Source organism: Pelodiscus sinensis, chromosome 6 (assembly GCF_052426305.1).
Source record: "Pelodiscus sinensis isolate ZL-2025 chromosome 6, ASM5242630v1, whole genome shotgun sequence".
NCBI lineage: Eukaryota > Metazoa > Chordata > Testudines > Trionychidae > Pelodiscus > Pelodiscus sinensis.
In genome coordinates, this window is record NC_143057.1 from 125,582,881 (window position 1) to 125,604,995 (window position 22,115).

Sequence of the window (22,115 nt, forward strand, 5' to 3'; positions counted from 1 at the left end):
GCCAATCTAGATGTGCTTTTCAGTAAAATGCTTTTAACGGAAAACTTTTCCATTAAAAGCATTTTCGGAAAATCATGCCAGTGTAGACGTAGCCTAGGAGAGGAGTAGTCACACTCACCCAACCCCCAAAAAGAGCACTGAGCAGTTTAAGTGAGGCACTAAAGTGTGATACCACCTATCAGACCTTTGGAGTGCTTTGAAAGAAATCCCCTTCTCATGCCCCAGGTGAGATGAAAGAGAAGGACACCACACAGGCAGGGTTTTGTAATGTAGGTCTGAGTTATCAGGAAAACAAGAAGAATCAACCTGTGGAACTCCTTGCCAGAGGATGTTATGAAGGCCAGGACTTTAACAGGGTTCATAAAAGAGCTAGATAAATTCATGAAGGATGGGTCCACAAAGGGCTATTAGCCAGGGTGGGTGGGAAGGGTGTCCCTGGCCTCTGTTTGCCAGAGGCTGGGAATGGGGGACAAGAGTGGGATCGCATGATGATTTCTTGTTCTGTTCATTTGCTCTGACATTGGCCCCTGTGGGCAGACAGGACACTGGGCTGGACGGACCTTTGGTCTGACCCAGTCTGGCCTTTCTTACGTTAATGGGAGGGAAGGGTGATCTAGTGCAGCTTCCGCCCTCTCCCGCACCTGCTGTCCGCTGGGAGCTGCTCAGCTGGTCAATGCATTGGCATGGAAAACAGCCGAAGAGCCAGTGTGGGAGCAAGCAGGACCTCGAGGAAGGACTTAACCTCCCCCCACCGCCCCCAAGTCAGTAAGAGTTGAGGCTGAGCTCCCCCCCCCCCCACCCTCCCCACCCCCACTGGCTGGCCCGGGTTTATTTCATTTGCAAAAAAAAGGGATGGGGGGCTGGATCCTGCAATCTTTGTTCCATTCCTAAAGCGAGGGGTTATTCGAGGAATTCAGGCTGGGCCCCCTTATCTCTCCCCCCCCCCCTCTTCCCCCAGCGTGTTCTCCAAGCTCGGCCAATTCAATGCAGCAAACCAACCTCAGGACGGTTTTGTTGGATGTTTTCTTAAAGGCGCAGGAGGCAAACCCCAAAAAGTTTCATCAAAATGGTCTCTTCCAAAACTGGGGGAGCAGCTCTGCCAAGAAGCCCTTGGAAGCCGCTTTCAAATGACACTCACCGCCCCCTTAGCCGGCTGCCTCCCGTTTACAATCACACGTGTTATCCAGCCACACACACACACACACACACACACACACACACACACACACACACACACACACACACACTCTGATGCACAATGCGGCTGCCAAACTGTTGTGGTTTCCTGTGGTCCCCCTCCCACACACACATACTGTTGCTCCATAAAATGGTGAGTGGGGTGGAGGGGGAGATCACGCAAAACAATGACAGCCCCCTCCCCATGTGCACATTTTAAAGGCCAGGCAAGCTGGAGATCAGCGGGCTGATGAATGGATGTAGGGCCCGGTGCTGAGAAGAGTGAGAGAGAGTTGTATGCGCTCTCCCGTTCTCTCGGAAATCAACCAAGAAGGGGTTTTGCTTCTCCTTGCCCGCCTCTTGAAGTCTGCACCGCATCTTTCATCTCTCCTCCTCATGCTTCCCCTTCTGGGCTGTTAGCCTCAAACCGCCCCCCTCCCCCCCCCAAGCCGCCCCCCTCCCCCCCCAAGCCGCCCCCCTCCCCCCCAAGCCTCCAAAGATTGCACTGGAGTCTAAGAAACACAAATTGCTTGGCACGTTAGCAACCCCCTTATGTGTAAACCCTTCTGCTTACGGGGCGGGGGGCTAGTTTGTGTCCCCCCCTCCCCCCGCGCAACAACAGGAAATGAGATCTCGTTGATTTCACAGAGCACAATGCAATTGTCTAGAATTGCGTGAGCCGGACACGCATCCCGCCGCCCCGAAGAGAAGAAAATTCGCTTCGTGTTTCCATCGGCGAGAGACAGGCTGGCCTGATGGGCTGGGAGCCGATCAAGGAAATAGTATCTCAGCTCCTTCTTCCCCCTTACAGCCCACTCCCGGCACCGATTGGGTGCAAAATCAGACTCCTGCATCTAGCTTCCCCCTTCCTCCCCAAAGGGGGTTCGTGAGGCGGGCCCCCTTTTCCCGGGGCGATGGCACAAGAGTATGCAGGGTATCCCCCCAGCGGGCAAAAGAGTCCGAGCGACATGACACAGCCCCCATCGTGAGCGCCTCGCTGCTGCTGAGCCTCTCTGAGCTGTTTTTATTGTCAGTTTCATCCTGAGTCTATGTCACGCAATGATATTGCCTGGGCGCCTCTCCCTCCACCCCCCCGCTAAAAAAAGACAGTTTTCCTGGTGAGGACTGAAATTAAAACACGGCAGCCATTGATTGTAAGGCTGGCAAAGGAAAAGGGAGGCCAAAAAAAACCCCAACAGCCTATCCTCATGGCTCCTCAAAATGCACTCGCTTCCCTTAGCTCACTGGGCACAATAGAAATTGACTGTCTCTCCAATAGCCATGCGCCTGGTGCTATTTATAGCCAGGGGCTGGGTTGGAAGGTACCATTCAGCTTCTCCCAGGCAGGCAGACCTGGGGCGGGTGGGGGGAGTGGAAGGGGGGGGGTGAGACAGAATAGAGGCAAAAGCAATTCTCCCTCTCATTCCCCCCATCCGGTCCCTCCCCTGCTCGTCCATCCCCGCACCACCCCCACCCCCCAGTCTGGCTGGGCATTTGAACCGATCCAGCCTGTTTAAACGGAAAGGACACCGATCCTCAATGTAAAAAAAAAAAAAAAAAAGAGAGAGAGAAAAAAAAAAGAAAAAAAAAATCCGCTCAGAGCCAGGGAGCGAGGGAGGAGTGTGTATGTGTGTGTGTGCGGGCGCGAGCGAGAAGAGAGACGCGCGGGGGGGAAAAAGAGGCAAGAAGATTTTCTCTATGTATATAAAGATGGCCACGTTAGCGAACGGACAAGCAGACAATACCACCCTGGGTAGCAATCACCCCAGCCCCAGCACCAACGGGCACATGAACGGATTAACCCACAGCCCCGGGAACCCCGCCACCATCCCCATGAAGGACCACGATGCCATCAAACTCTTCATTGGGCAGATCCCCCGCAACTTGGACGAGAAGGACCTCAAGCCACTCTTCGAGGAGTTCGGCAAGATCTACGAACTGACGGTGCTGAAGGACAGGTTCACCGGCATGCACAAAGGTGAGCCGCCCCCAACTTTCCCAGGCAGGGTAGGGACTCCTCGAGCCGCCCCGGAGGAGAAGCCGGGGGAGGCAGAGAAAAGACTGGCTCCCTCGCGGTGTGTTTAGCCGGGTTATTTTTTTAATGGAGTAAGCACGCTTTGGGCTCGGCTATCCCTCCAGCCCGCCGGAGAGAGCGCGGGGAAGGCAGCCCCGGCTGGCCAGGAGGCAGCTGTCCACAGACGGGTGGTGCTGAAATAGACAGAGGGCTTTTTTATTTATCTTTCCTCGCCGCACATTTTCACTCAAGAGGGGCGGGGGAGGCGTCTTTTCCAGCTATTCCTTATTGGAGAGCCATGATCTTAAAATAAAGGCACGGAGGGGGAGGTTGGGTTCATATTTTTTTTAAGCGTGGGAGAGGGAAAAAAAAAAAGAACCCAAGAAAAGAAATCGCAGGCAAGGTTCTATAAAATTTGCAAAGTAGCCCTGAGAGATAAGGGGGGGGGGGATCGCGAAAAGGGGGAGCATTAGAGCACCCCGAGCCACCGTCGCATGCATACACTTGCTTTGGCGGGGCTGCTCGCGTCTGCGGGCAGGCTGGAAGCGATCAGTAACTTTTTGATTTTATTTTAATGGTCGGGAGCGGCGATCGGGTAGCCTCGTCCCTTCCCCAGCCTCCGCGGTAGCGGCGGGATGGGGGTCTGCAAATGTCTCACCCTCCGGGCTGTCATGGTTGGATGTGGAGTGTAGATTAGCAGGATACCACGGGAGTTTGGGGCTTGCAACCAGATTGATCGCCGGGCATGAAAAGTAGGACGAAACTGAGCAAGTTGGAGGTAATTTACATAGCAGACCCGCTTACAAGCAGGATGCGTTGGTAGTCCCCTTGAAATTACCTTCTTAACACTTGATGTTCTTGGCACGATGATTTTATTTTATTGGTGTATTATTGTGTCTGATCCCTAAGCTAGCATTTAGTGTTGCTTTTGAAAGAGGACGCCGCCTTGCTCAAACAAAACCCAAATAGGAGAATGTGGGCACTTTGGCTCCAGAGCAGGGGAGAGACAGATTCATTAAATTCGGGTTTAAATACCAACCTCTGTTAACCTAGCAGACGCCGGCTGGATAGCATCCCAGAGAACCATTTCCTTGGGTTAGTATCTCTTCAGCTGGTTGGAGGAGTTGTAAATCTTAAAGTTAATGGCATGGCTAGAAGTCAACTGCTCCTCCGCCCCGGGAAGGAGTGCAAACATAATCATCCTACCTTCTTCACCAAAACAATGTGCGGAACAAGGAAACTGAACAAGGCTTGTAAATTACACGGCATTTTCCCCTCCGCCTCCCCCCCCCCCCCATGATCAGTGAAACCTAAGAGCTGTTCCACCTTGCAGTCAAGCTTCCTAGAAACCACATCAAGGTTAGTGTTTGATGTTTATCATTTAAGCAAGTCGTCGATACACATCAGCTGAAGGGAGGTGAGGGGCTCGGCGCTTGTGCCTGGTAGACGAATTGCAGGGAGCGGTGTGTGTGAATTGGTGCGGGTTTCTTTCTTAAGAACGAGGAGAGCAGAACCATCATACAACTTTACCACGTAGCGCTCCACCTGGGTGCACCATTCAGGCAGGAAGGCAGTTGGGGAGGGGGAGTCTGGCTGGAGAGAAAGTCTTGTATTTACTCTGTAATTATTCCAGCTCCGGGCAAACTTAAAATTCGACATAATATTGATCCCACCCTATCGCCCATCCAGTGACCGCAGAGATGTGTGGTTGGGCGCGCACACCTCCTCAGAGGGGAGAGAGAGGGCCCGCGTCTTGCCTGGATACTGTCGAGCAAATATCCCTGAAATAGGCATGCCTCGTTTCCCTCCACCCCTCTTTAAAGCTGCCCCCTAGAATATGGAACCTGGCCGGGGAGAAACCCCCCTAGTGCACACGGCTGTGTAGAAACCGGCCTCTGAGAACTTCTGGACTTCGGAGGACCTCTGATGGTTCTGGGTTGAGAGCGGGGCTAGGCACCGACCTGCCAGCCTTTGAGAGATCGGTTTGATTTAGTCCGTCCGAGACGCGTTTGAACTCCTTTCGGGGGAAGCTGCTGATGGATTAGCTCATCCTGATAAAAATGTGCCTCTGGCTACCTGAAAAAAAATTACTTTCTTGCCACTGGTGATTCATTACTGTGAAGCCAAAACGCAGGACGAGGCTTTGAAAAATCAGAATTGTGTTTTGCTTCTAGTCCCCCCTCCTTTTTTCTTCCTCGTTCGCCCCTTTTTTCTCATCTAAGTCCGCCACATAAAGCAGAATCTTAACTTCTATCCCCCTTTTAGAGGAAGATTCGCATTCACTAATCCTCTAACTTTAGATCCATGAAGGGAGAGTGGCAATATACAACGCCAAGAAGCTTTCCACGATTGCTGCATAATGAGTCTACATTAATTGATGCCTGACCCTTAGGTAGATTTCCCTCGCAGACCTGTCCCTGGGAAGGACTCCAAAGGGTTAACGCAGCGGTAGTTTATTGAACTGCGTGGCAAGCGATCCCTTTATTAAATGCATAGAATTGTGGTGGTATTTATTTTTTTAACAATCATAGGGTAACAAGGTGGAGACCAGGCATCTTCGGTGTAAATCTACTGAAATGAATGGACTGGATAGATGCGAGTCAGCCTCGGTTCAGAGATCCCGTAGGGTGTTTCTCTAGCATGGGGAAAATGGGGTAGAATAGATCTAAAGGTAAAGCTAATCATTGCCCTCCTACCCCCACCACCAACATAAAAACCCTCCCCCAAAGCTTTTGGACTCCCAGGATCTGTCACAGTGATTCCACCTCTGCCACCCAGCCAGCCCCTGGAGAGAAATACATTTGTTTTGCAGGCACGTGTGTGTAAGGAAAGATCGCCAGATCCCTGCACAGAAAGGGTTTCATGGCATGAGCGTAGCTTCTATGTCCCTTCCATCCCCCGATCCTCCCTTCTTCCTCACATGGGGTAGGAACAGGCACTCCTGTCCTCGGCTACTTGGTGGGGGTGTTGGGATGTTTTGCCAGCACAAATCTCGGCAGATTTGACCCACCCACACAGAGACACACACACATACAAAGAGAGAGAGTCAACTAATCACAGTCGAACAATTTAGCAAGCCATCCATTCATAATTCCACCCCCCATGCCTAGCAGCTGAGTATGCTTACACACTGAGTTACTGGGAGACATAAAGGTTAGGGCTCTCAGGATAGCCATATTACAATGCATGATTTGAAGTCATTTAAGGCCAATGTTAGGGGTATTGAGAATAATACTCATGAATTAAAGCAATCTAAATATAGAGCTGTCCCAAAAGATTGAGGCTGCCTTTTCTCCCCATGCCTCCTTGGCCCCCAAAGCTGCAATGTGTTTCAATTTGAAACACACTGGGCCACATATTTAGGAAGTCCAAATAGATCTCCTGTGCCATTCAGTGACCCACAGGCAGGTTAGTTTACTTAAGGAGTGAAGTGGCGGGTGCAGGGAGATACCGCTACACTGTCCTTTCAAATCTCCTCTGGAAACAAGAACTCAGGGAAAACCACCCTGGCAGTCACATTGTTAGGATGATGTACTCAAATAACCCAAATCTCACTCAACAAATCAAGGAAGGCAGCTAGCAAGATGCAGGAGCAAAATATCTGCTTGTTTCCCCTGTTTGCTATGCTCTCTTCTCCAAAGCATGAGTGATTTTGGAATTTAAGACACCTGGGTGAAGGTACCCAAAGCTTCCATTCATTGTAGTCTCCCTCGAGAGAGTATACACACTCAGCACATATTCAGTTTTTAGTTTACTCCAGAAATGCAAAGTAAAAACAATACTTATTACATTAAGAGCCACGATAGATAGATAGATAGATAGATAGATAGATAGATCTGAGGAAATGAAAAATGTAGTAAAAAAAGACCACAACTAAATACAGGTGCTGAATAAACACTTCCATAATTGAAACATACGGTTTGTCTAGCTGAATGCAGTACACATAGTATTTAGTATGGTAGTAAAGCAGACAAATTTTAGGGAGGAGAATGCACACATAAACTGGAACAAAAGAGTGGAAGCTTTATGCCTGCTATCTGAAGACCAATCCCTGAAAACTGGCAAAAGACAATTGGATAGCTTGATCTAAGCGAGGAAAAGAAAGCAAGGAAAAGAGAAAAACAAGCAACACCCAAAGAAGCCTCTATACATTAATAACTCTCCGTAGGAAAGCATCTATATCTATGTATACTCTATGTCAAACATATGGTCCAGATTGCTTCATAAATAAAATGCTAGATTTTAAGTCTTTTTTTTCAGTGACCTGGACACAAATTCTGTTTTTTAATGGCATCTGCACCCAGTCCTGTCATGGTTGTTACAGTTGTGTTAGCATTTCCAATATAAACTCCAATTTTCAGGGTTCTCTCACTTGTCTGTTAAGTTTCGCACTATGCTGTAAACTTGTTTTTTTCTCTCCGTCCCCGTATCAAATGAGATAATAATAGTAGTGGTTAATATAATGTGCTTAGTTCATGGCTATATTAGTAGGGGGTGAAGTGTGGGAGATGAAAGAAAATAGACATTTGTAGTTCCAGGAGTTTTTTTCTTTGCATTCCTGCCGCTTTAGCCTGTATTGCGTAGCTATTTGTAAACCAAGATTCTTTGTGCCATTTCATGATAATACCCATTAGTGGGAAGAAGATGTTTTTTAAAGGACTGACTGATTTTTAAAGTGTGCCCAACAGAGTCACATATATAGGCACTGTAAAAGGGAGGCCATAAAGGCTATAAAAGCTTCCAAATACCTGAAGGATTATAGAGTGAGGTCATTGGACCAGAAATGACAGTCGGGATGGTAGAAAAGACTAGAAACACTGTCGCAGTGAGGACCAGGTCTGTGATCCATCTAGTTCACACTATGGTTTATGACAGTGGCCCGCGCCAGATGCTTCCGAGGCAGGTGCAAGGCACTCTCTGTGGGGGATGAGTCAAACGGGGTATTAGCAGAGTCTGGAATGGTCTTGTGAGGGACGTAGACAGAGTCATGGGGAATTTTGCCTGAGGGAAGAGGGAGTAAAGCAGCAGGAGCCCTGTCACATTCAACAGGAATTTGGATGCCAGTCTTTGAGAGGGAGGACAGATGAAGGAACTAGTGTGGCAGGTGGGCTGAGGGTAAAGGGGCTGGAAGATGGAGGAAGGGCCCTTCTGGCCACAAATATGCAGCATCCTCTTTAAGCCGGGGGGGAGAGGCTGACGTACCCTCTGGGGAGGCAGGCCAGCCACGCTGACCTGGCCGACCATGACTACACCGTTTCAGTCCCTCCTATCAATCAAGTGTGACTAAGGGAGGGTTTCTGCAACAGGCAGTAATGGCACCAAAGGAGAAATAATTGGGGGAGATGGCGCAGTCTATTGGGTGAAGTTACCTGCATCGGGAGAAGGAGGGAACCTCTAAACAGTTTCAACAACTTCAATAGGTCTTGGCTGTAAAGTTATTTTCATAGTCCAAAACAGCAGAAGGCCACAAATTCCCCAGTGGTTCGTCTACTCACTCCTTTGTATTCGTGCCCTACAATGCTTTGTCCCTGAGTCTGTCTGAAGCAGGTGAACAGTTACATGAGCTAATTTGAGCACTATCCTCAGATAACAGGGCTATGACTCTGCGCATCCTCCTCTCTTAAGCATCAAGGGCTGGCTTTCTGCTTCCCCTTTGGAGATCAGTAGGAGTTTTGCCATCTGGATTGATGGGAGCAGGATTGGGCCCAGGTTTGCATGTAATCAGTCACCTCTTCGTACAGTCCTGTGCTAGCCATATGGCCACATGATTTTTAAGAGCAGTGTGTGTGTGTGGGGGGGGGGGAGGGATTGGTTTTACATAGTCAACGACACTATCTCCAATCTGAGTTATTCCCTTCCGGAGGATTTGTTTCTGATTCCCTTTGATGGAACAAAGTCAAACTCAAAGGAAGAAGGGAAGCCAACAAGAGAAATATGCCTGATTACAAGTTCCTTCTGTCCTGCCTCAGTGATACGAAAGGGAGTTATGACAGAGGTTGGTGTGAAGGATCCAGCTTTATCAATTGAAAACTGCAATGGGACTGGAGTGCGGGGCGGGGAGGGGGAAGAATTATGAATGGGAGAAACTAAGGCTGCTACTCTGTCTTAGCTCCATGGTCTCAATTATAGGGATTCTTTTTTCCTGCATCCTCCGGATGTGCCCTGGCCCAGCTGCAATCTCAGGGCATGATAGTCCGTTCACACGGGGCTGCAATATTTGATGGGAGCTGAAATCAGGGCATCATTGTGGGATTTGCATGTGTTTGCTTGTGTCACTTGGAACCCCAGCCAGGACGCAACATGCAGGTGAATGCAGCTTTTAACGTGCATTCATTATGCACCCCCTGACATCTTCGCTAAGGAAGAGAAGGCTTATTATTGTAGCTGCTTAACATAACGACGGATGGGCGCACTCAGCCTCTCAGATAAAGTGCCTGACCATATGTAGGGGCTAAAAATAAATAATATACAGCTGTCTATTCCATAGGAACGAACGGGAAGACAGAGAGATGCAGGCACTGTGTTCAGTTTGTCAAGCAGGAGCAACCAAAAATATTGATCAAGGCAAGGGGAGAAAAATTGATAATGAACTGGACTCCAACAAGATTTTAATTGACAGTGACTTCCATGAGCCAGCTTTGGACAGTGTATATAAACTGACCACGTTGGGACTTTATTGCAAGGCACTCGCCTTTAATTAATTGTCACCTTTGTTAAGACGGGCTACAGATCAAAGGTTTAAATATACTTAACAGGTTCTTAGTAACAAACCCTTACCATGCATTAGAAATATCTGACAGCTCAGCCAATGAGGCATGCAGATTTCGATCTACCTCCCCCTTTTCTGTGTAGTTCTCCCTCCTTTATTCCAACAGGGACAATCATTGCTTAACATTAACCCTTTCCTAGGATGGGCATGAGATTGATGCTTTTGTCATTGGGAGGCTGCTGTTGTCTGGAGAGGTGGGCTGTACAGATGTAAGTTCAAGTATTTTGCAGATAGTGGATCCAACTTAGTCGCATTACAGCTCGACAGACAAAACTTGTCTCCTGGGCTTATGCCACACAATCCCTTCCCACTCCCCACACACGCCGCTGTTTATTTCTCTTATTGAACTCTCCAACACATTCCAGGATATAAGTTTGTACGAAAGGTGTCTTACTGAATACAGCTATCGGCGTAAAGTTTATAGAGATATACTGCTGCGTGCGTGTATGTGTGTGTGCATTTGTACATCTCTTTATGTATATCCACAATCATACATATATTTTGCATATCTATTCATGAAAACGCCCGTTCAGTATACACACAGGTAAATATTTATCTGTGTGTGTGCAATATGCACACAGTCACATATCTCTCTACATATTTCGCTTCTCAAAAAATGTACACCTCGAAAGCTTATTCTTAGGTAAAAGTGACAAGTGACTCGAATTCTTGGAAACAATATATGATGAGCTGAATGTGATACAAAGCTGTTTGTTCGTTGTACTAATTTAAGGATATAGTCACACTTAATTAATCCATGTCTAGTTTTTGTGTAGCATCTCGGGGTCTCAAAAATATAGAGTATCAGAGGGGTAGCCATGTTAGTCTGAATTTGCAAAAGCGGCGAGGAGTCCTGTGGCACCTTATAGACTAACTGAAGTGTTGGAGCATAAGCTTTCATGGGCAAAGACCCACTTCGTCAGATGCATGATGAAAAATATAGGGAGCTCTCCGGGCTGACTTTACAGTGTGCAGAAAGTGTGCCTCCTGGCCTGAGTTTTCTTCAGACGGAATAAAAATGGAGCTTTGTGGGTCTGATTAGATCTGACTGTCTACTTGGACAGTTTCTAATACAAATTTCTATGCATATACTTCACACACAGAGCATGCATATACACATGTATAGAAAGGACAGCCTTACATTTGCACATAGTTCTCTTTTTTTTTCTGTTTCAATCTCTAAGGATAGATTCACCTCACACAATAGCCATCACTCACTGCAAACACACACAAATAGCTTTGTTAGAGTCGACAGTTTCTTGCAGGTAGATGAATAAAGCAGCATCAACCTATTAATATCCCAATAAAACAGGGCTTCTTTAAAAGGATCCAGAGGGATGAAGGCTTTCAAAAGATCAAAATATACATCATAGAGAGCTTGTAGAATTCCCATGATTATGTTTCCACTACATAATGTTCTAATTCACTATTTGATCAATTCTAAGGGGACCCGTGTTTTAGGAGGGGCGGGAAGAATTCCAGTTTACTCACCTAAGATGCGTGAGGGGGAGTGAAAATCGCTCTTAAAATTATCTTTAGCCATGCAGTAATGAGCGTATCAATACTTCTTTAAGGAAAGTGACAGCCTTCTAGGAGACATTTAGTTCTGTGAGCAAAGGTCGCAATGTAGGTATTCTTCATTAATAATATTATTGATAGCTCCGTCGACCAGTCTAACCAGGCACTGTATAAAGGGACTGCTGTACCAGTCAGGAAGGAGAGTGATGCAGAATTTACAAAGTTGTCCTGTAACATTAATCCTATTGATTGAGTCTAAGAATATACTAAGGTACAGATGTTTTGAAGTGCTTCTTTGAAACGTTGCATGCCAGACAGATCTCGTTCCCGAGCAGACTGCGTTGGCATGTAACTCTTTGAAAGCTTAACACAGTCAAAACTCTACTTCCCTGCCTATTAAAAGCAGGGCTTATCCTTTCCCTGGTATTTAGAGAAAGGACTTGCCACCTGGTCCAAAAAGAAAGTGATCCACTTCTCTGCTATCACAGATCTTTCTTTCAAATACGATCCTTGCATGACCGTATCACAGTAGCAAGAGGATCATAGACATTAGCGATAGCAAAGACTGCATAAGCCACCTCATCTAACCCTTATCGGTGAAAGATTGTGATCCTTACGAGCAATTTCACTTTGCTATCCTATGGGGTGCTGATGTCAAAAAAAGGTGTCTGAAACTCCTTTCACTTATATATTTTTTCTTGTTTCAAAATCGTTGAATGTAATGAGAAAAGAATCAAGGGAGAGGGAATCCACACACACAGACACAGACACGTACATAAACTCCTCACAATGCAGACAAGGGCTTGATCTAAAACCCATTGAAATCAACAGAAAGACTCCCCTTGATTTCAAGGGAGTTTGGATCAGGCCTCAAGTTGGAAACAATTTTGCAAGATACTTCTCATGAGACAGAAGCTCTCCGTAATGCAGAATGCGACTGCCTTAAGATTGTTACTTGTATAAATCTAGACACACAGACCGGCTTGCATCCAAATCTACTAACTACTCCCTCTTCAGCAATATGCTGTCTGATCTGGGTTTGCTGGTTCATTCATTCAGTTACACCATTCAGCTCAAAGAGTCTCATTCTCCTTGCCGTACGGTAGTTTCAGGATGGTTTGCTTTGCATTATCCCTTGTTTCAGTTTCGAGGGCAAGAATTTTCCTTTTGCTGGGATTCAATTGCTTTTGAAAGCTATTTATTTGATCAAAATCAATCTTCAATAATACCTGGATTAGGGATCTGATTTTTCACTCTTTTGTGACAAGTGCAGTCCCTCATTTATGCAATCCCCTCCCTACAGCCGAACCTTTTTTAGTTTTTTTTTAAAGAAGACAAAGAAATGCAGATCTCATTCAATAGACTGGCAGTAAAAAAGAAAAACAAAACCCACATACCGTGGTGGGAAGGTAAAAACCTTTACAAAAGTCTTTAGAAGATGCGGTTATTACATTGTTGTTTGCAAGAGCAGGTACATAACTGACTGAGAGGCCCAGCAAATATGTATCTTACAAATGATTTCCCACCAAGTTCCTCTGGAGCAGAAGAGAAACACAACAAACAAACAAACCCACCAATACGTTGCAGGGGAATTTGCACAGAAAGATGCTTCTGGAGATGATGGTGATGTCATGGTGACAGTTTTTACTTTCTACTAGCCGGGATACTAAAAGTGAATGTCAAATTAAACAAAAGAAAAGAAAACATTGGTGTTCATCATTACTACCAGCTAGTACAGGCAGGGCAGCATGCTTCAGGGTGCTGCTCGGGCTTTCTGTTGTTTTCCAGCGAGGGAAGGAGTATGGTCTAGTGGTTATGGGCTCACTGCGGGTAAGTGGGGCTTCTGGATTCTAATCTGTTTCGATAAAGATTCACCGGCACATCATGAGCAGGTGGTTCAAACACTGATGCCTGATCCAAAGCGGTGGAGTCCAGGGGGAAAATTCAGTGAGTTTGGAATCATACCCTTAGCTTCTTCATCTGTGAAATGGAGATAAACTTCTGAAGGATGGGTAGAGGTGAGGTGAGGCTTAATCAATATTACTAAATGATTTTGAGACTCTTAGATGAAAGAGGCTTAGATCAGGGCAAATTATTGGGAGCCAGGCCATGCATAAAGCTGAGTTCGGGCTTTCAAGCATGGAGCCAGGAGGAAGGAATGGGTCTCAGATATTTTGTCTCTCTGGGCCTGCCCGCATGCGACGGTAGCCAATGGGAGCGTTGCTGTTTAGTTCAGCAGGAAGCCGGATCAGGCCCTTTCTTTGTGATGTCAATACCTGCCACGATGTATTTCTCTCCTGACACAGGCTCTTGCCTGAAAAAAAAATCGGGAATGACTCATACAGGAATTGTGTATTGTTCTTATGATTGCTCCGTAGGGAGCTGCATGGCTCCGGGCGCTGGGAGGGAACTGGGCCATTCCTTTCTGCGCTCACGGCCTGGTGCAAAGACCCCTGAGTTGAATCAGGATTAGGCCACTGGGTCCCTAGCGAGCATGGGACTGTGGCCACAGACAGCTCCACGCTGATGGCTCCTCAGTGATTCAGGTTAATCAAGTTGGTGGGCTCTGCCCATTGGTTAGCCCGAAGCCCATTGAAGTCAATGGCTCTACTCCCGCCTGGCACCAATGGACTTTGGATCCCGTGCCTGGTGAACAGACCGCCGCAATGAGTACGAGAGGGAGAGACGGGAGAGTGTGCTTCTTTTATCCCTCCATGGCAGGGAGGGCCAGGGTAGGGAGAGGGATCAAAGCATCACGACGTGGATAAACAGAGGCTCCCAGTGGACAGATGGTTAAATCTGCCTGAAACTCATCTGAACGCCCTGCCAGCAAAAGGGGGATTGTCAGTGTATCCCCTACCATTGGCAAATCAAGCAGGTGGATTTTGTTTCGGGGGGCTGTGGGTTATCGGCCACTACGTCAATGCCCCACATTTCAGTGCTCATCCCTTTCCCGCGCACTGGTTCGACAGCCCAGCGCACAGGCAGGGAGCTGGCAGAAGGCTGGCTGTGAATCCCGGATGGCCCAAACTCACCCAGCCAGCTTGTTCCCATTCACTTTCCTTGCTGGAGTGACCCGCCGCGTTGGCGGCTGGGATGCTGTCGGAAGGCTGGTCTCATGTGCAAGCAGTGGGATGCCGTCTGATGGCCGGCAAGCCCACGCGGTCTCCGTTTCGCAGGGCGAGCATGGCGGTCACGATCTCGATACTTACGTAGCTTTGCCGATGGCAGGCAGGGGAAGATGGGTGGGTTGGTTTTTGATAAGAGGGGGGTTGTTTTCTCTCCAGTCTAGTCTCCCCAGCAGCGGGTGCTTTGTGTTTTTTTTTAAATGATCACTGGCTAAAGCTGGTTTACAGGTGGTGGGCGGAGGGCACAAAGGTACTGGTTAAATTCAGAGTTTCTGATTCATCACCTCTGGACTCCTCCCCTCCCCCCTGCTCTCTCCTCACTTGGACCCCCTGGCAGGATTCCTGGCAGTGGGTTTGTTGTTCAAGCAACACACAGCTGGCCCCACTGTGCTAGGGAACTAGACTGGATTGCTGGGCCGGCTGTTTATTCCCCCGTCCTAGAACAAGGCCCTTGCCCTTGCTTTCCAGGCTGAGTTTCTTTGCGCTTTGGGTGGGTTTCCAGGCCTGGCTGCTGATGTGGAATTCCCAGCCCCACTCTTCGCCCTCCCGCTGGAGTTTCCATGGGCACGCTCTCATGCCAGGAGTTCAGTTCTCGGGATCGCTCTGTCAACCTCCCTAGGCGCAGATGCTTGCCTCGGAGAACCAGCTCTCATGCCCAGCTGCTGCCTTGTTCCATTCACTTCCCAGGGTCTATTTCCCAGGCTTTCCCTCTCTGGACCGGATTCCTGGTTCCACACGGTTGCTGTCAGGGTCTCTGATTGGTGCTCAGTCCTCACTCCGTGCTGTTGCCGGCCACTGCACAGCCTCGGTGTCTAGGCCTTGGCGCTCAAGTTGAACGCCCGTCATCCGAGCCTGTCTCCTTGCTTGTCTGACGTTCAACCAACAGGCAGGACTGTGGGCACGCTCAGGATTTCCACGGGAGACACGGCACTCATGGCAGACATTAGAAGGGAGCAAACTCTGTCCATCCAAACCAAAGAAACCAGTCTCAGGGAAGGAGGAGAGGGCTGTAGAGGAACAAGGCTCTGTGTCCTCCATAGAAGATCAAAACCCAATGACTATCTAATTGCACCAATATTTTTCAAGTCAAATCAATGCCAGATTTCTCCCACAATGATCCCTCCTGTATTTTCCTGGGGTTTGTTTTCCGTGCACAGCAGGAATGCTACTCCTTACTGGCAGATTTTCCTGTAGCCCTGAAGCTCCTAAATCCTTCTCACCCCCCCCCAAAAAAAATGTCCCACAGAGGAGAGGCAGTGTCTTCTGGGATCATGGCACCAGGAGTCAGCATAGCTCTGTTCGGTTGCCAGCTAGCACCCAGTGTCACCTTAAACACGGGCTTTAAACCGATCGGTGTCTTAATTTCTCTGTGTGCAGGAAAGAGAATCGTGATACCTGGCTTTGCGAAGGACTTTGTGTGGGAAGCGTCTGCCCTAGTACAAAGTGTTTAATAGTATTATTAGGTCTGGCTTGTGTCTGTGCTGTGGGGCTGGCCTTTTCTTGATCTAGCAGGTCAATGCAAAGAGCAGCGAAGCCAGAATCACTTTTCTTTGCCAGTGTCAGGGGCTGTTTTGGAAGTCTTGGCCGTCGCTGTGTGCCGGTCCTGTGGATCTACTTGTTTTTTTTTCTGTTACCCCTCCCTCGGTTCCCTTTAGAAGCTTTGCCTGCCCATCCCCTGCCCCTGCTAGTGTGGTTTTTTTTGTAAAACTGCTGGCGGGGTGCATCTGTGTGGGTGTATTTGTGTGGGCAACCGCACAAGCCGCCGAGCGAGGCGTCGAGCATGGTGTAATGTATTTAGCAAAGGAGAATGCAGACCACAGACAAAAAAGTGCAGAGAGGAGGAGAGGGAAAATACTTGGAGCCGGGGAAGAGGGAGTTTGGCAGAAGGGGGAAACGAATGCATTTCCTGGTTTGTTGCTTGTTTGTTCTCATGGAGGCCAGCTGAAAACACAGAGCAGTTGAAAGGAATCCAGAAGCATTTAGCAGCTTCTTTCGAGATGGCAAAATTCAAGTTGCCGGCACAAGGCAGCGCTTGTCAGAGCTTAGATTTCCTTATGCTTGCCTTTCCTACCAGGGAAAGTGTCGGATCATCTATTCAGATCAGGACAGCCAGTGGTGCCAAAGGTTTAATCAAATATTAAACATGGTCAGTAAACTTGAACCAACATGGGATGTGCAGCGGCACTGCTCACTTTCAAGCAAGCATACTGGAGGAGAAAGTTTTCTCTCCTCACTAGCTGACTGGGATTTGCTGCAGGCAAAAGGAGCTTGTTTTAGACATGCACACATCTATCTATCTATCTATCTATCTATCTATCTATCTATCTATCTATCTATCTATCTATCTATCTATCTATCTATCTATCTGCTACCTAGCTGCCTAGCTATCCTTCAAATCTGTGTGTAAAAGGTTTATGCATAAATGTAAAATATATGCACATATATAACATGCAGAAGTGTGTTATGCATATGTATATGCATGCACACACAAATAGATAGCAATGCACGTTGGTCTATGTGTGTGTGTACATATTTGCCGGTAGGTGTACATATGCACACATATCTCCATGGGGATGTGTGTATTATATTCACACACACCTATATCCTCTGTGTGTGTGTATGCTGACATATGGATAGTATGTATATGTCCCAGCATTTGCTTATTCTGATGGAAAGGGTAGTCTGGGATGGAGTGCTTTGCAGAGAGTTGGTTTATGACTTTCCCTCGGCCTTCTATTATTCATTCTCTCTGATTTTTATCTAATCTCTCTCTGATTGTCCTGGTGCAGCTTAATAGCCAAAGTGAATTTTTATTACATCATCAATATAATCTCCAGCTAATCAGCATCCGTGTGTGCTGCAGTGTACCCTTTAGCTTTTTGTCTGTGTTCATAAATAATAAGAATGATAATTTGGACCTTCTTTTTGTTTGGGTTTCTGGTATTAGGCGAAGTGCTCCTGCTGCGGCTCTTTCACTCCACCTATTTTGTTTTTGCAATTTTACAGCCCACTATGTCTGCTCAGCTTGACTATTTCCCAGCTTAATTTGTGGGTGCCTAACATTTAAATCATGGGAGATTGTATATATGCATTGGGAAGGCAATGGAGGTGTATGTAAAGTGAACTGCAGCATCGTGCTGTAGAGACACATACAGACCTCTTTATACACAATTTGTTCCTCACAACGGTGTGGTAAACTGTTTGCATACACACATCTAATCGATAGCTTTCTACAGTACACTCAGATGTATCCTTTTTCTGTGATGTAGCAACCTCTAGCTCGAAGAGCAAAAGTCTAGGAGATGGGATTCCTTGGTTCTGGTCCTGATTTGTTTCACTAGCTCACCGTGTAATGTTCATCAAGTCCCCGAGAGCTAAGAGCATTGCAGGTCAAATTCTTACATTCTTGTGCCTCAGTTTCCACCTCTGGCATCCGAGATCAATGCAAAGAAGCGCACATTGGACAGCATAATGTCATCCTGACATACAAAATCAAGGGTTCGATACGAGCTGCTACCACTTAAGAAAAGAGATCTTGGAGTCATTGTGGAAAGGTCTCTGAAAACATCCACTCAACATTCAGCAGCAGTCAAAAAAGCTAACAGAATATTAGGAACTGTTAGGAAAGACTTAGAAAATATGACCACAAGTAGGATAATACTAGTATATAAATCCATGATAAACCCAGACCATGAATACTGCATGTAGTTCTGGTTATCCCATCTCAATAAAGACACATTAGAATTGGACAAAGTACAGGGAGGAGCAACAACATTGATTAAGGATATGAAACAGCTTCCATATGCAGAGAAAAGGAATAAGGACGTGATATTCACCCACTTACATTACACCTAGTAAAAGTAGGCAGCGGATTTAAAACACACATAAGGTAGTATTAAATCACACAACAGGTGGTCAACTTGTGGAACTCATTGCTGGGAGATATTGTAAAGGTCAAATGAACAACTTTCTTCAAAAAAGGATTCGATAATTCATGGGGGATAGATCTGTAAATAGGTATTAGCCAAGGTGGTCCAGGATGCAATCCCATGCTCGTTGTGTCCCTAAACCAGGGGTGACCAACCCATTTAACAAAGAGAGCTGAAACAGTAGCGGAAAAAATGAGAAGAGCTGCACCAGAATTGTCGAGCAAAAAAAAAAAAAAGGAAGCTGCCCCTTTAAGAAACCAGCTTAGGCTTTTTGGTCATATCACATATCAGGCTCCTGTCGACGGCCGCCATCATGGATGCCATTTTGCATTGCCACCCCAGTGAGCACAGGGGAGCCGGGGATTGGGGCAGGGAGCCAGGGATGAGGAGGGGCAGCGGCTGCTTGGGAGAGGATGCAGGAGCGCACTTTCGGGGGAGAAGAGCTGCATGCAGCTTGCAAACTGGGTTGGCTACCCCTGCCCTAAACCTTCAAATGGCAACAAAATGTATAGACAATCCCTGCTTTCTCCGGAGAGTACATTTATTCTGCATACATCCAGCTCATAAACTGTAATGTCTGTGAACCAATAGGGTTGGGATTGATTCCTCTATATTTGCCCTGCACTGAACACAAACACACAGCCAGAGCTCAATCAACTGAAATACAAAAGAGAAATACAAATTGCACATACCTATGCACACACGGGGTACTTGACAGCAATGTACATGGGAGGATGGACACCTACCTCTTTACGATAAAATGGAGTGATAGCACACTGGCCCCACTCCAGCAAAGCACATGCTTAATTTAATAATGCAGTAGCCATGCTTAAATCCATGGGTGCTTTGATGGATCCCAGGTCTTGAGGCCTATCGAAGGTATATAAAGAAGAACTACATAAGTTGAAGTTTGATGAGATTTGCTGAGAAAGCAAAGCACCGTGACTCAGAAACGGCTCACATTAGATTGCAAGGTATTGTAACTGGAAAGCAAAGTCTCCTCATGGTGAATACATGATATGACTTGTCCTACCATCTCTACAGCATTTCCTACCTCTTAATAGGCTTCCTTTCCAGCTTTCCCAATAGGGAGTGACAAGTCAGAGCGGATCAGGGAATGGCTTTGGTTCCTGCAAACATGTGGGAAAGGAAAACAACAGCAAAAGTTTTCATTCCTATCCAACGTTTCCATTTTGTCAGGGAAATCCCTCTCCCAACAGTCTATCAAAATCAGATGTTTTGTTTGGGGAAAAAAAAAGCGCTTTTCTCATAGAGGGAAGACATATTTTGTATTACAAATTGAAACAGTTCAAGTAAAGATTAAGTCCTCTCCTGTTCTCTTACTCCTTCTGCACACCAAAATCCATATGCAGGGACTCAGAACTGGAATCGGGGTGGGGGGGAAGGGGAAGTAGGGACTCAGTACCTTTCAGGACTGGGCCTTGACTCTGTGTACTGCAGGAGATGGATTCTTTGCATTCTGCGTGAGTGTGGAAGCCACCGGAGATAACGTCTCCCAGCTGATTTGCATGTCTTTCTGACTTGTTTGCTTTTTAATTTATTGCATGTGTATTGCCACGGTTTATTTATTTATCCCCCCAACCAACCATCCCTGAATCTACCAGCTACATCCCCTGGGGTGATACGAAAGCCGTCTCATCCTTGACAAAAATCTACCTTGAAGAATGAAGAGCATTCCCTGTTTGTAACTGGAAGACATGAAAAAGAACGCCTCACTTATCTGAATTTGCTGTGCATCCAAGCACTGTTTATGGAGATTTACAATACCTCGCCTCTTCATTGCTCAGCGCGGGCTAGGGGATTTTAGGTGGCAATATTAGCCGTGGTGTTAAAAATGCATTGGAAGGCACGGGGTGGGAGATTAGTTGGATAGAAAGACCCATGAATGAAGGGTTAATTACATTCAAAGAGGCCATCGTGGGGAGCACAGAAGGCAATAGGTTTCTTTTCTTCAAAATTTACTAAATAGCTGGAAACACGGTTTAATGAATTTTAATGGGATCATTCTGAATTCCATGTATATTGCATCTGCTGACTGTAGGAAGTCAAGGTATTGTTGGAAGGAAGAGTATTGCCCTACTTTAGGTTTCACAGTTCGGTGTGTTTTTTTTTTTTTAATCCCACAACAAGCACTTGATTCAGAAAATATACATTTCTATCCTGATTAAAAAAAAAAATTCCCTTGCAAATGCACTGTCTGGGAGTCTTCGGCACCATAGATCATTCTAACATTCTCCCATGTGCTTTACACTTCTTGAATCCAATTGTGCCACCAAGACAAAGGTGCCTTTCGTATCTTTCCCAATGAAGGAGCTTTTTAATAAGAGTTATGCCCCAAGTGATGTCGTGTAAATCTAGGGTCACTGATTTCTTCCAGGAGTAGACTATAGCAAATGAGAAGAGAATTGGGCCCATTCTGGAGGGACGGAAAGAGAGGGAGGGAAGGATGTTGTTTTTTATTTAAAACCTAGTGTGTCTGGGCTGGCGTCAGACTGGCCTAGCTCTTTTTCAGCAGGGCTCCCGCAGGGGCAGCCAAAAGACAACGGACTCCAGGACAGCAAGGTCAATGTGACGGTACCGTAGAGACAACATGTGAGGTAACAGCCTGTTACAAATGTCGATGGGTTCAGCTTGGCCGGGCCCACGTGAGGTAAGTCAGCAGCTCCATCACACTTTCAGGAAGAGGGAAACAGAGGCAGGAAAGTGAAAATATTTCACGAGGGGGGGCAGCATAGAGTCAGGGTCCAAGCACAGATTACAACTCAAGGGCATCTGGCTTCCAGGCCTGTCTGTTTTAGAGACCTCTAGGTTGCTCCTTCCTCTCGTATCTGGGCCCCAGCCGGGTTTCTGCATGTCAGGCAGGACACCATTTCGGGTAGCAGACAGCATGAAGCAGCCACGCCCTGTTTCTGTTCACTCGCGGGCTAGTCCTACCTGACAGACTCTTCATCTCCCATGAAGGGCCTAGTTTCTGTTCCCCCTGGAGTGAATGGCTACACAAAAAGAGACACTAATATAATTTTAATCGGGGTTTCCAATTCTGGGTCATGGCTTGTATGGGCAAGCTGCTAGCTGGCCATGAGACACTTTGTTTACCTGCCTTTCCACAGGTACGGATGCTCGCCGCTCCCATTGGCCGTGGATCACTATTCCTAACCAATGAGAGCTGTGGGAAGCAGTGACCCCGACCTCATCCTGCAGCTCCCATTGGCCGGGACAGACGATCGCCCATACCTGCGTAGGCAAAGGTCAACCAAGTGTCTCACGGCCAGCAAGCGGCTTGCCCTCACAAATCGCGACCCGGAGTTTGAAAACCCCTGGTTTAAATGATTTAGAGCCCTCGTACTCATACAGTTAGAGTGACATATAGGTGCTTATGGTATTCTAGTTTATTCCTATAGGGAAGGGGTATGAAACCAGTATAATGGAATCCATGCTAGTCCATAGTACTACTATTATAACTTTTTTGGTTAAAAAAGTCAGACCCCCTAACTGATATATGGATGTAAAACCTGTCTGTTGAGGAGAAGTCCCAGAGCCGTTTGAGAGAAATGACTCAA

The 22,115-nt window shown here is 47.0% G+C and overlaps 1 protein-coding gene across 9 annotated transcripts in view; it reads left to right on the plus strand.

The window, feature by feature from the left end:
• Positions 1-2,634: 2,634 nt before the first annotated feature.
• Positions 2,635-22,115, plus strand: part of CELF4 (CUGBP Elav-like family member 4) — a 1,004,675-nt gene continuing 985,194 nt past the window's right edge. For 4 of the 9 annotated variants that reach the window (XM_075932767.2, XM_014573598.4, XM_075932769.2 and 1 more), the window contains exon 1: positions 2,637-3,154. In XM_075932767.2, coding sequence (XP_075788882.1) covers positions 2,803-3,154 — 352 coding nt within the window. In that variant the 5' untranslated portion in view covers positions 2,637-2,802. Of the gene's footprint in view, positions 3,155-22,115 lie in introns of all 9 variants that reach the window. The other 5 variants (XM_075932764.2, XM_089779469.1, XM_075932768.2 and 2 more) reach the window with 3 other exon arrangements.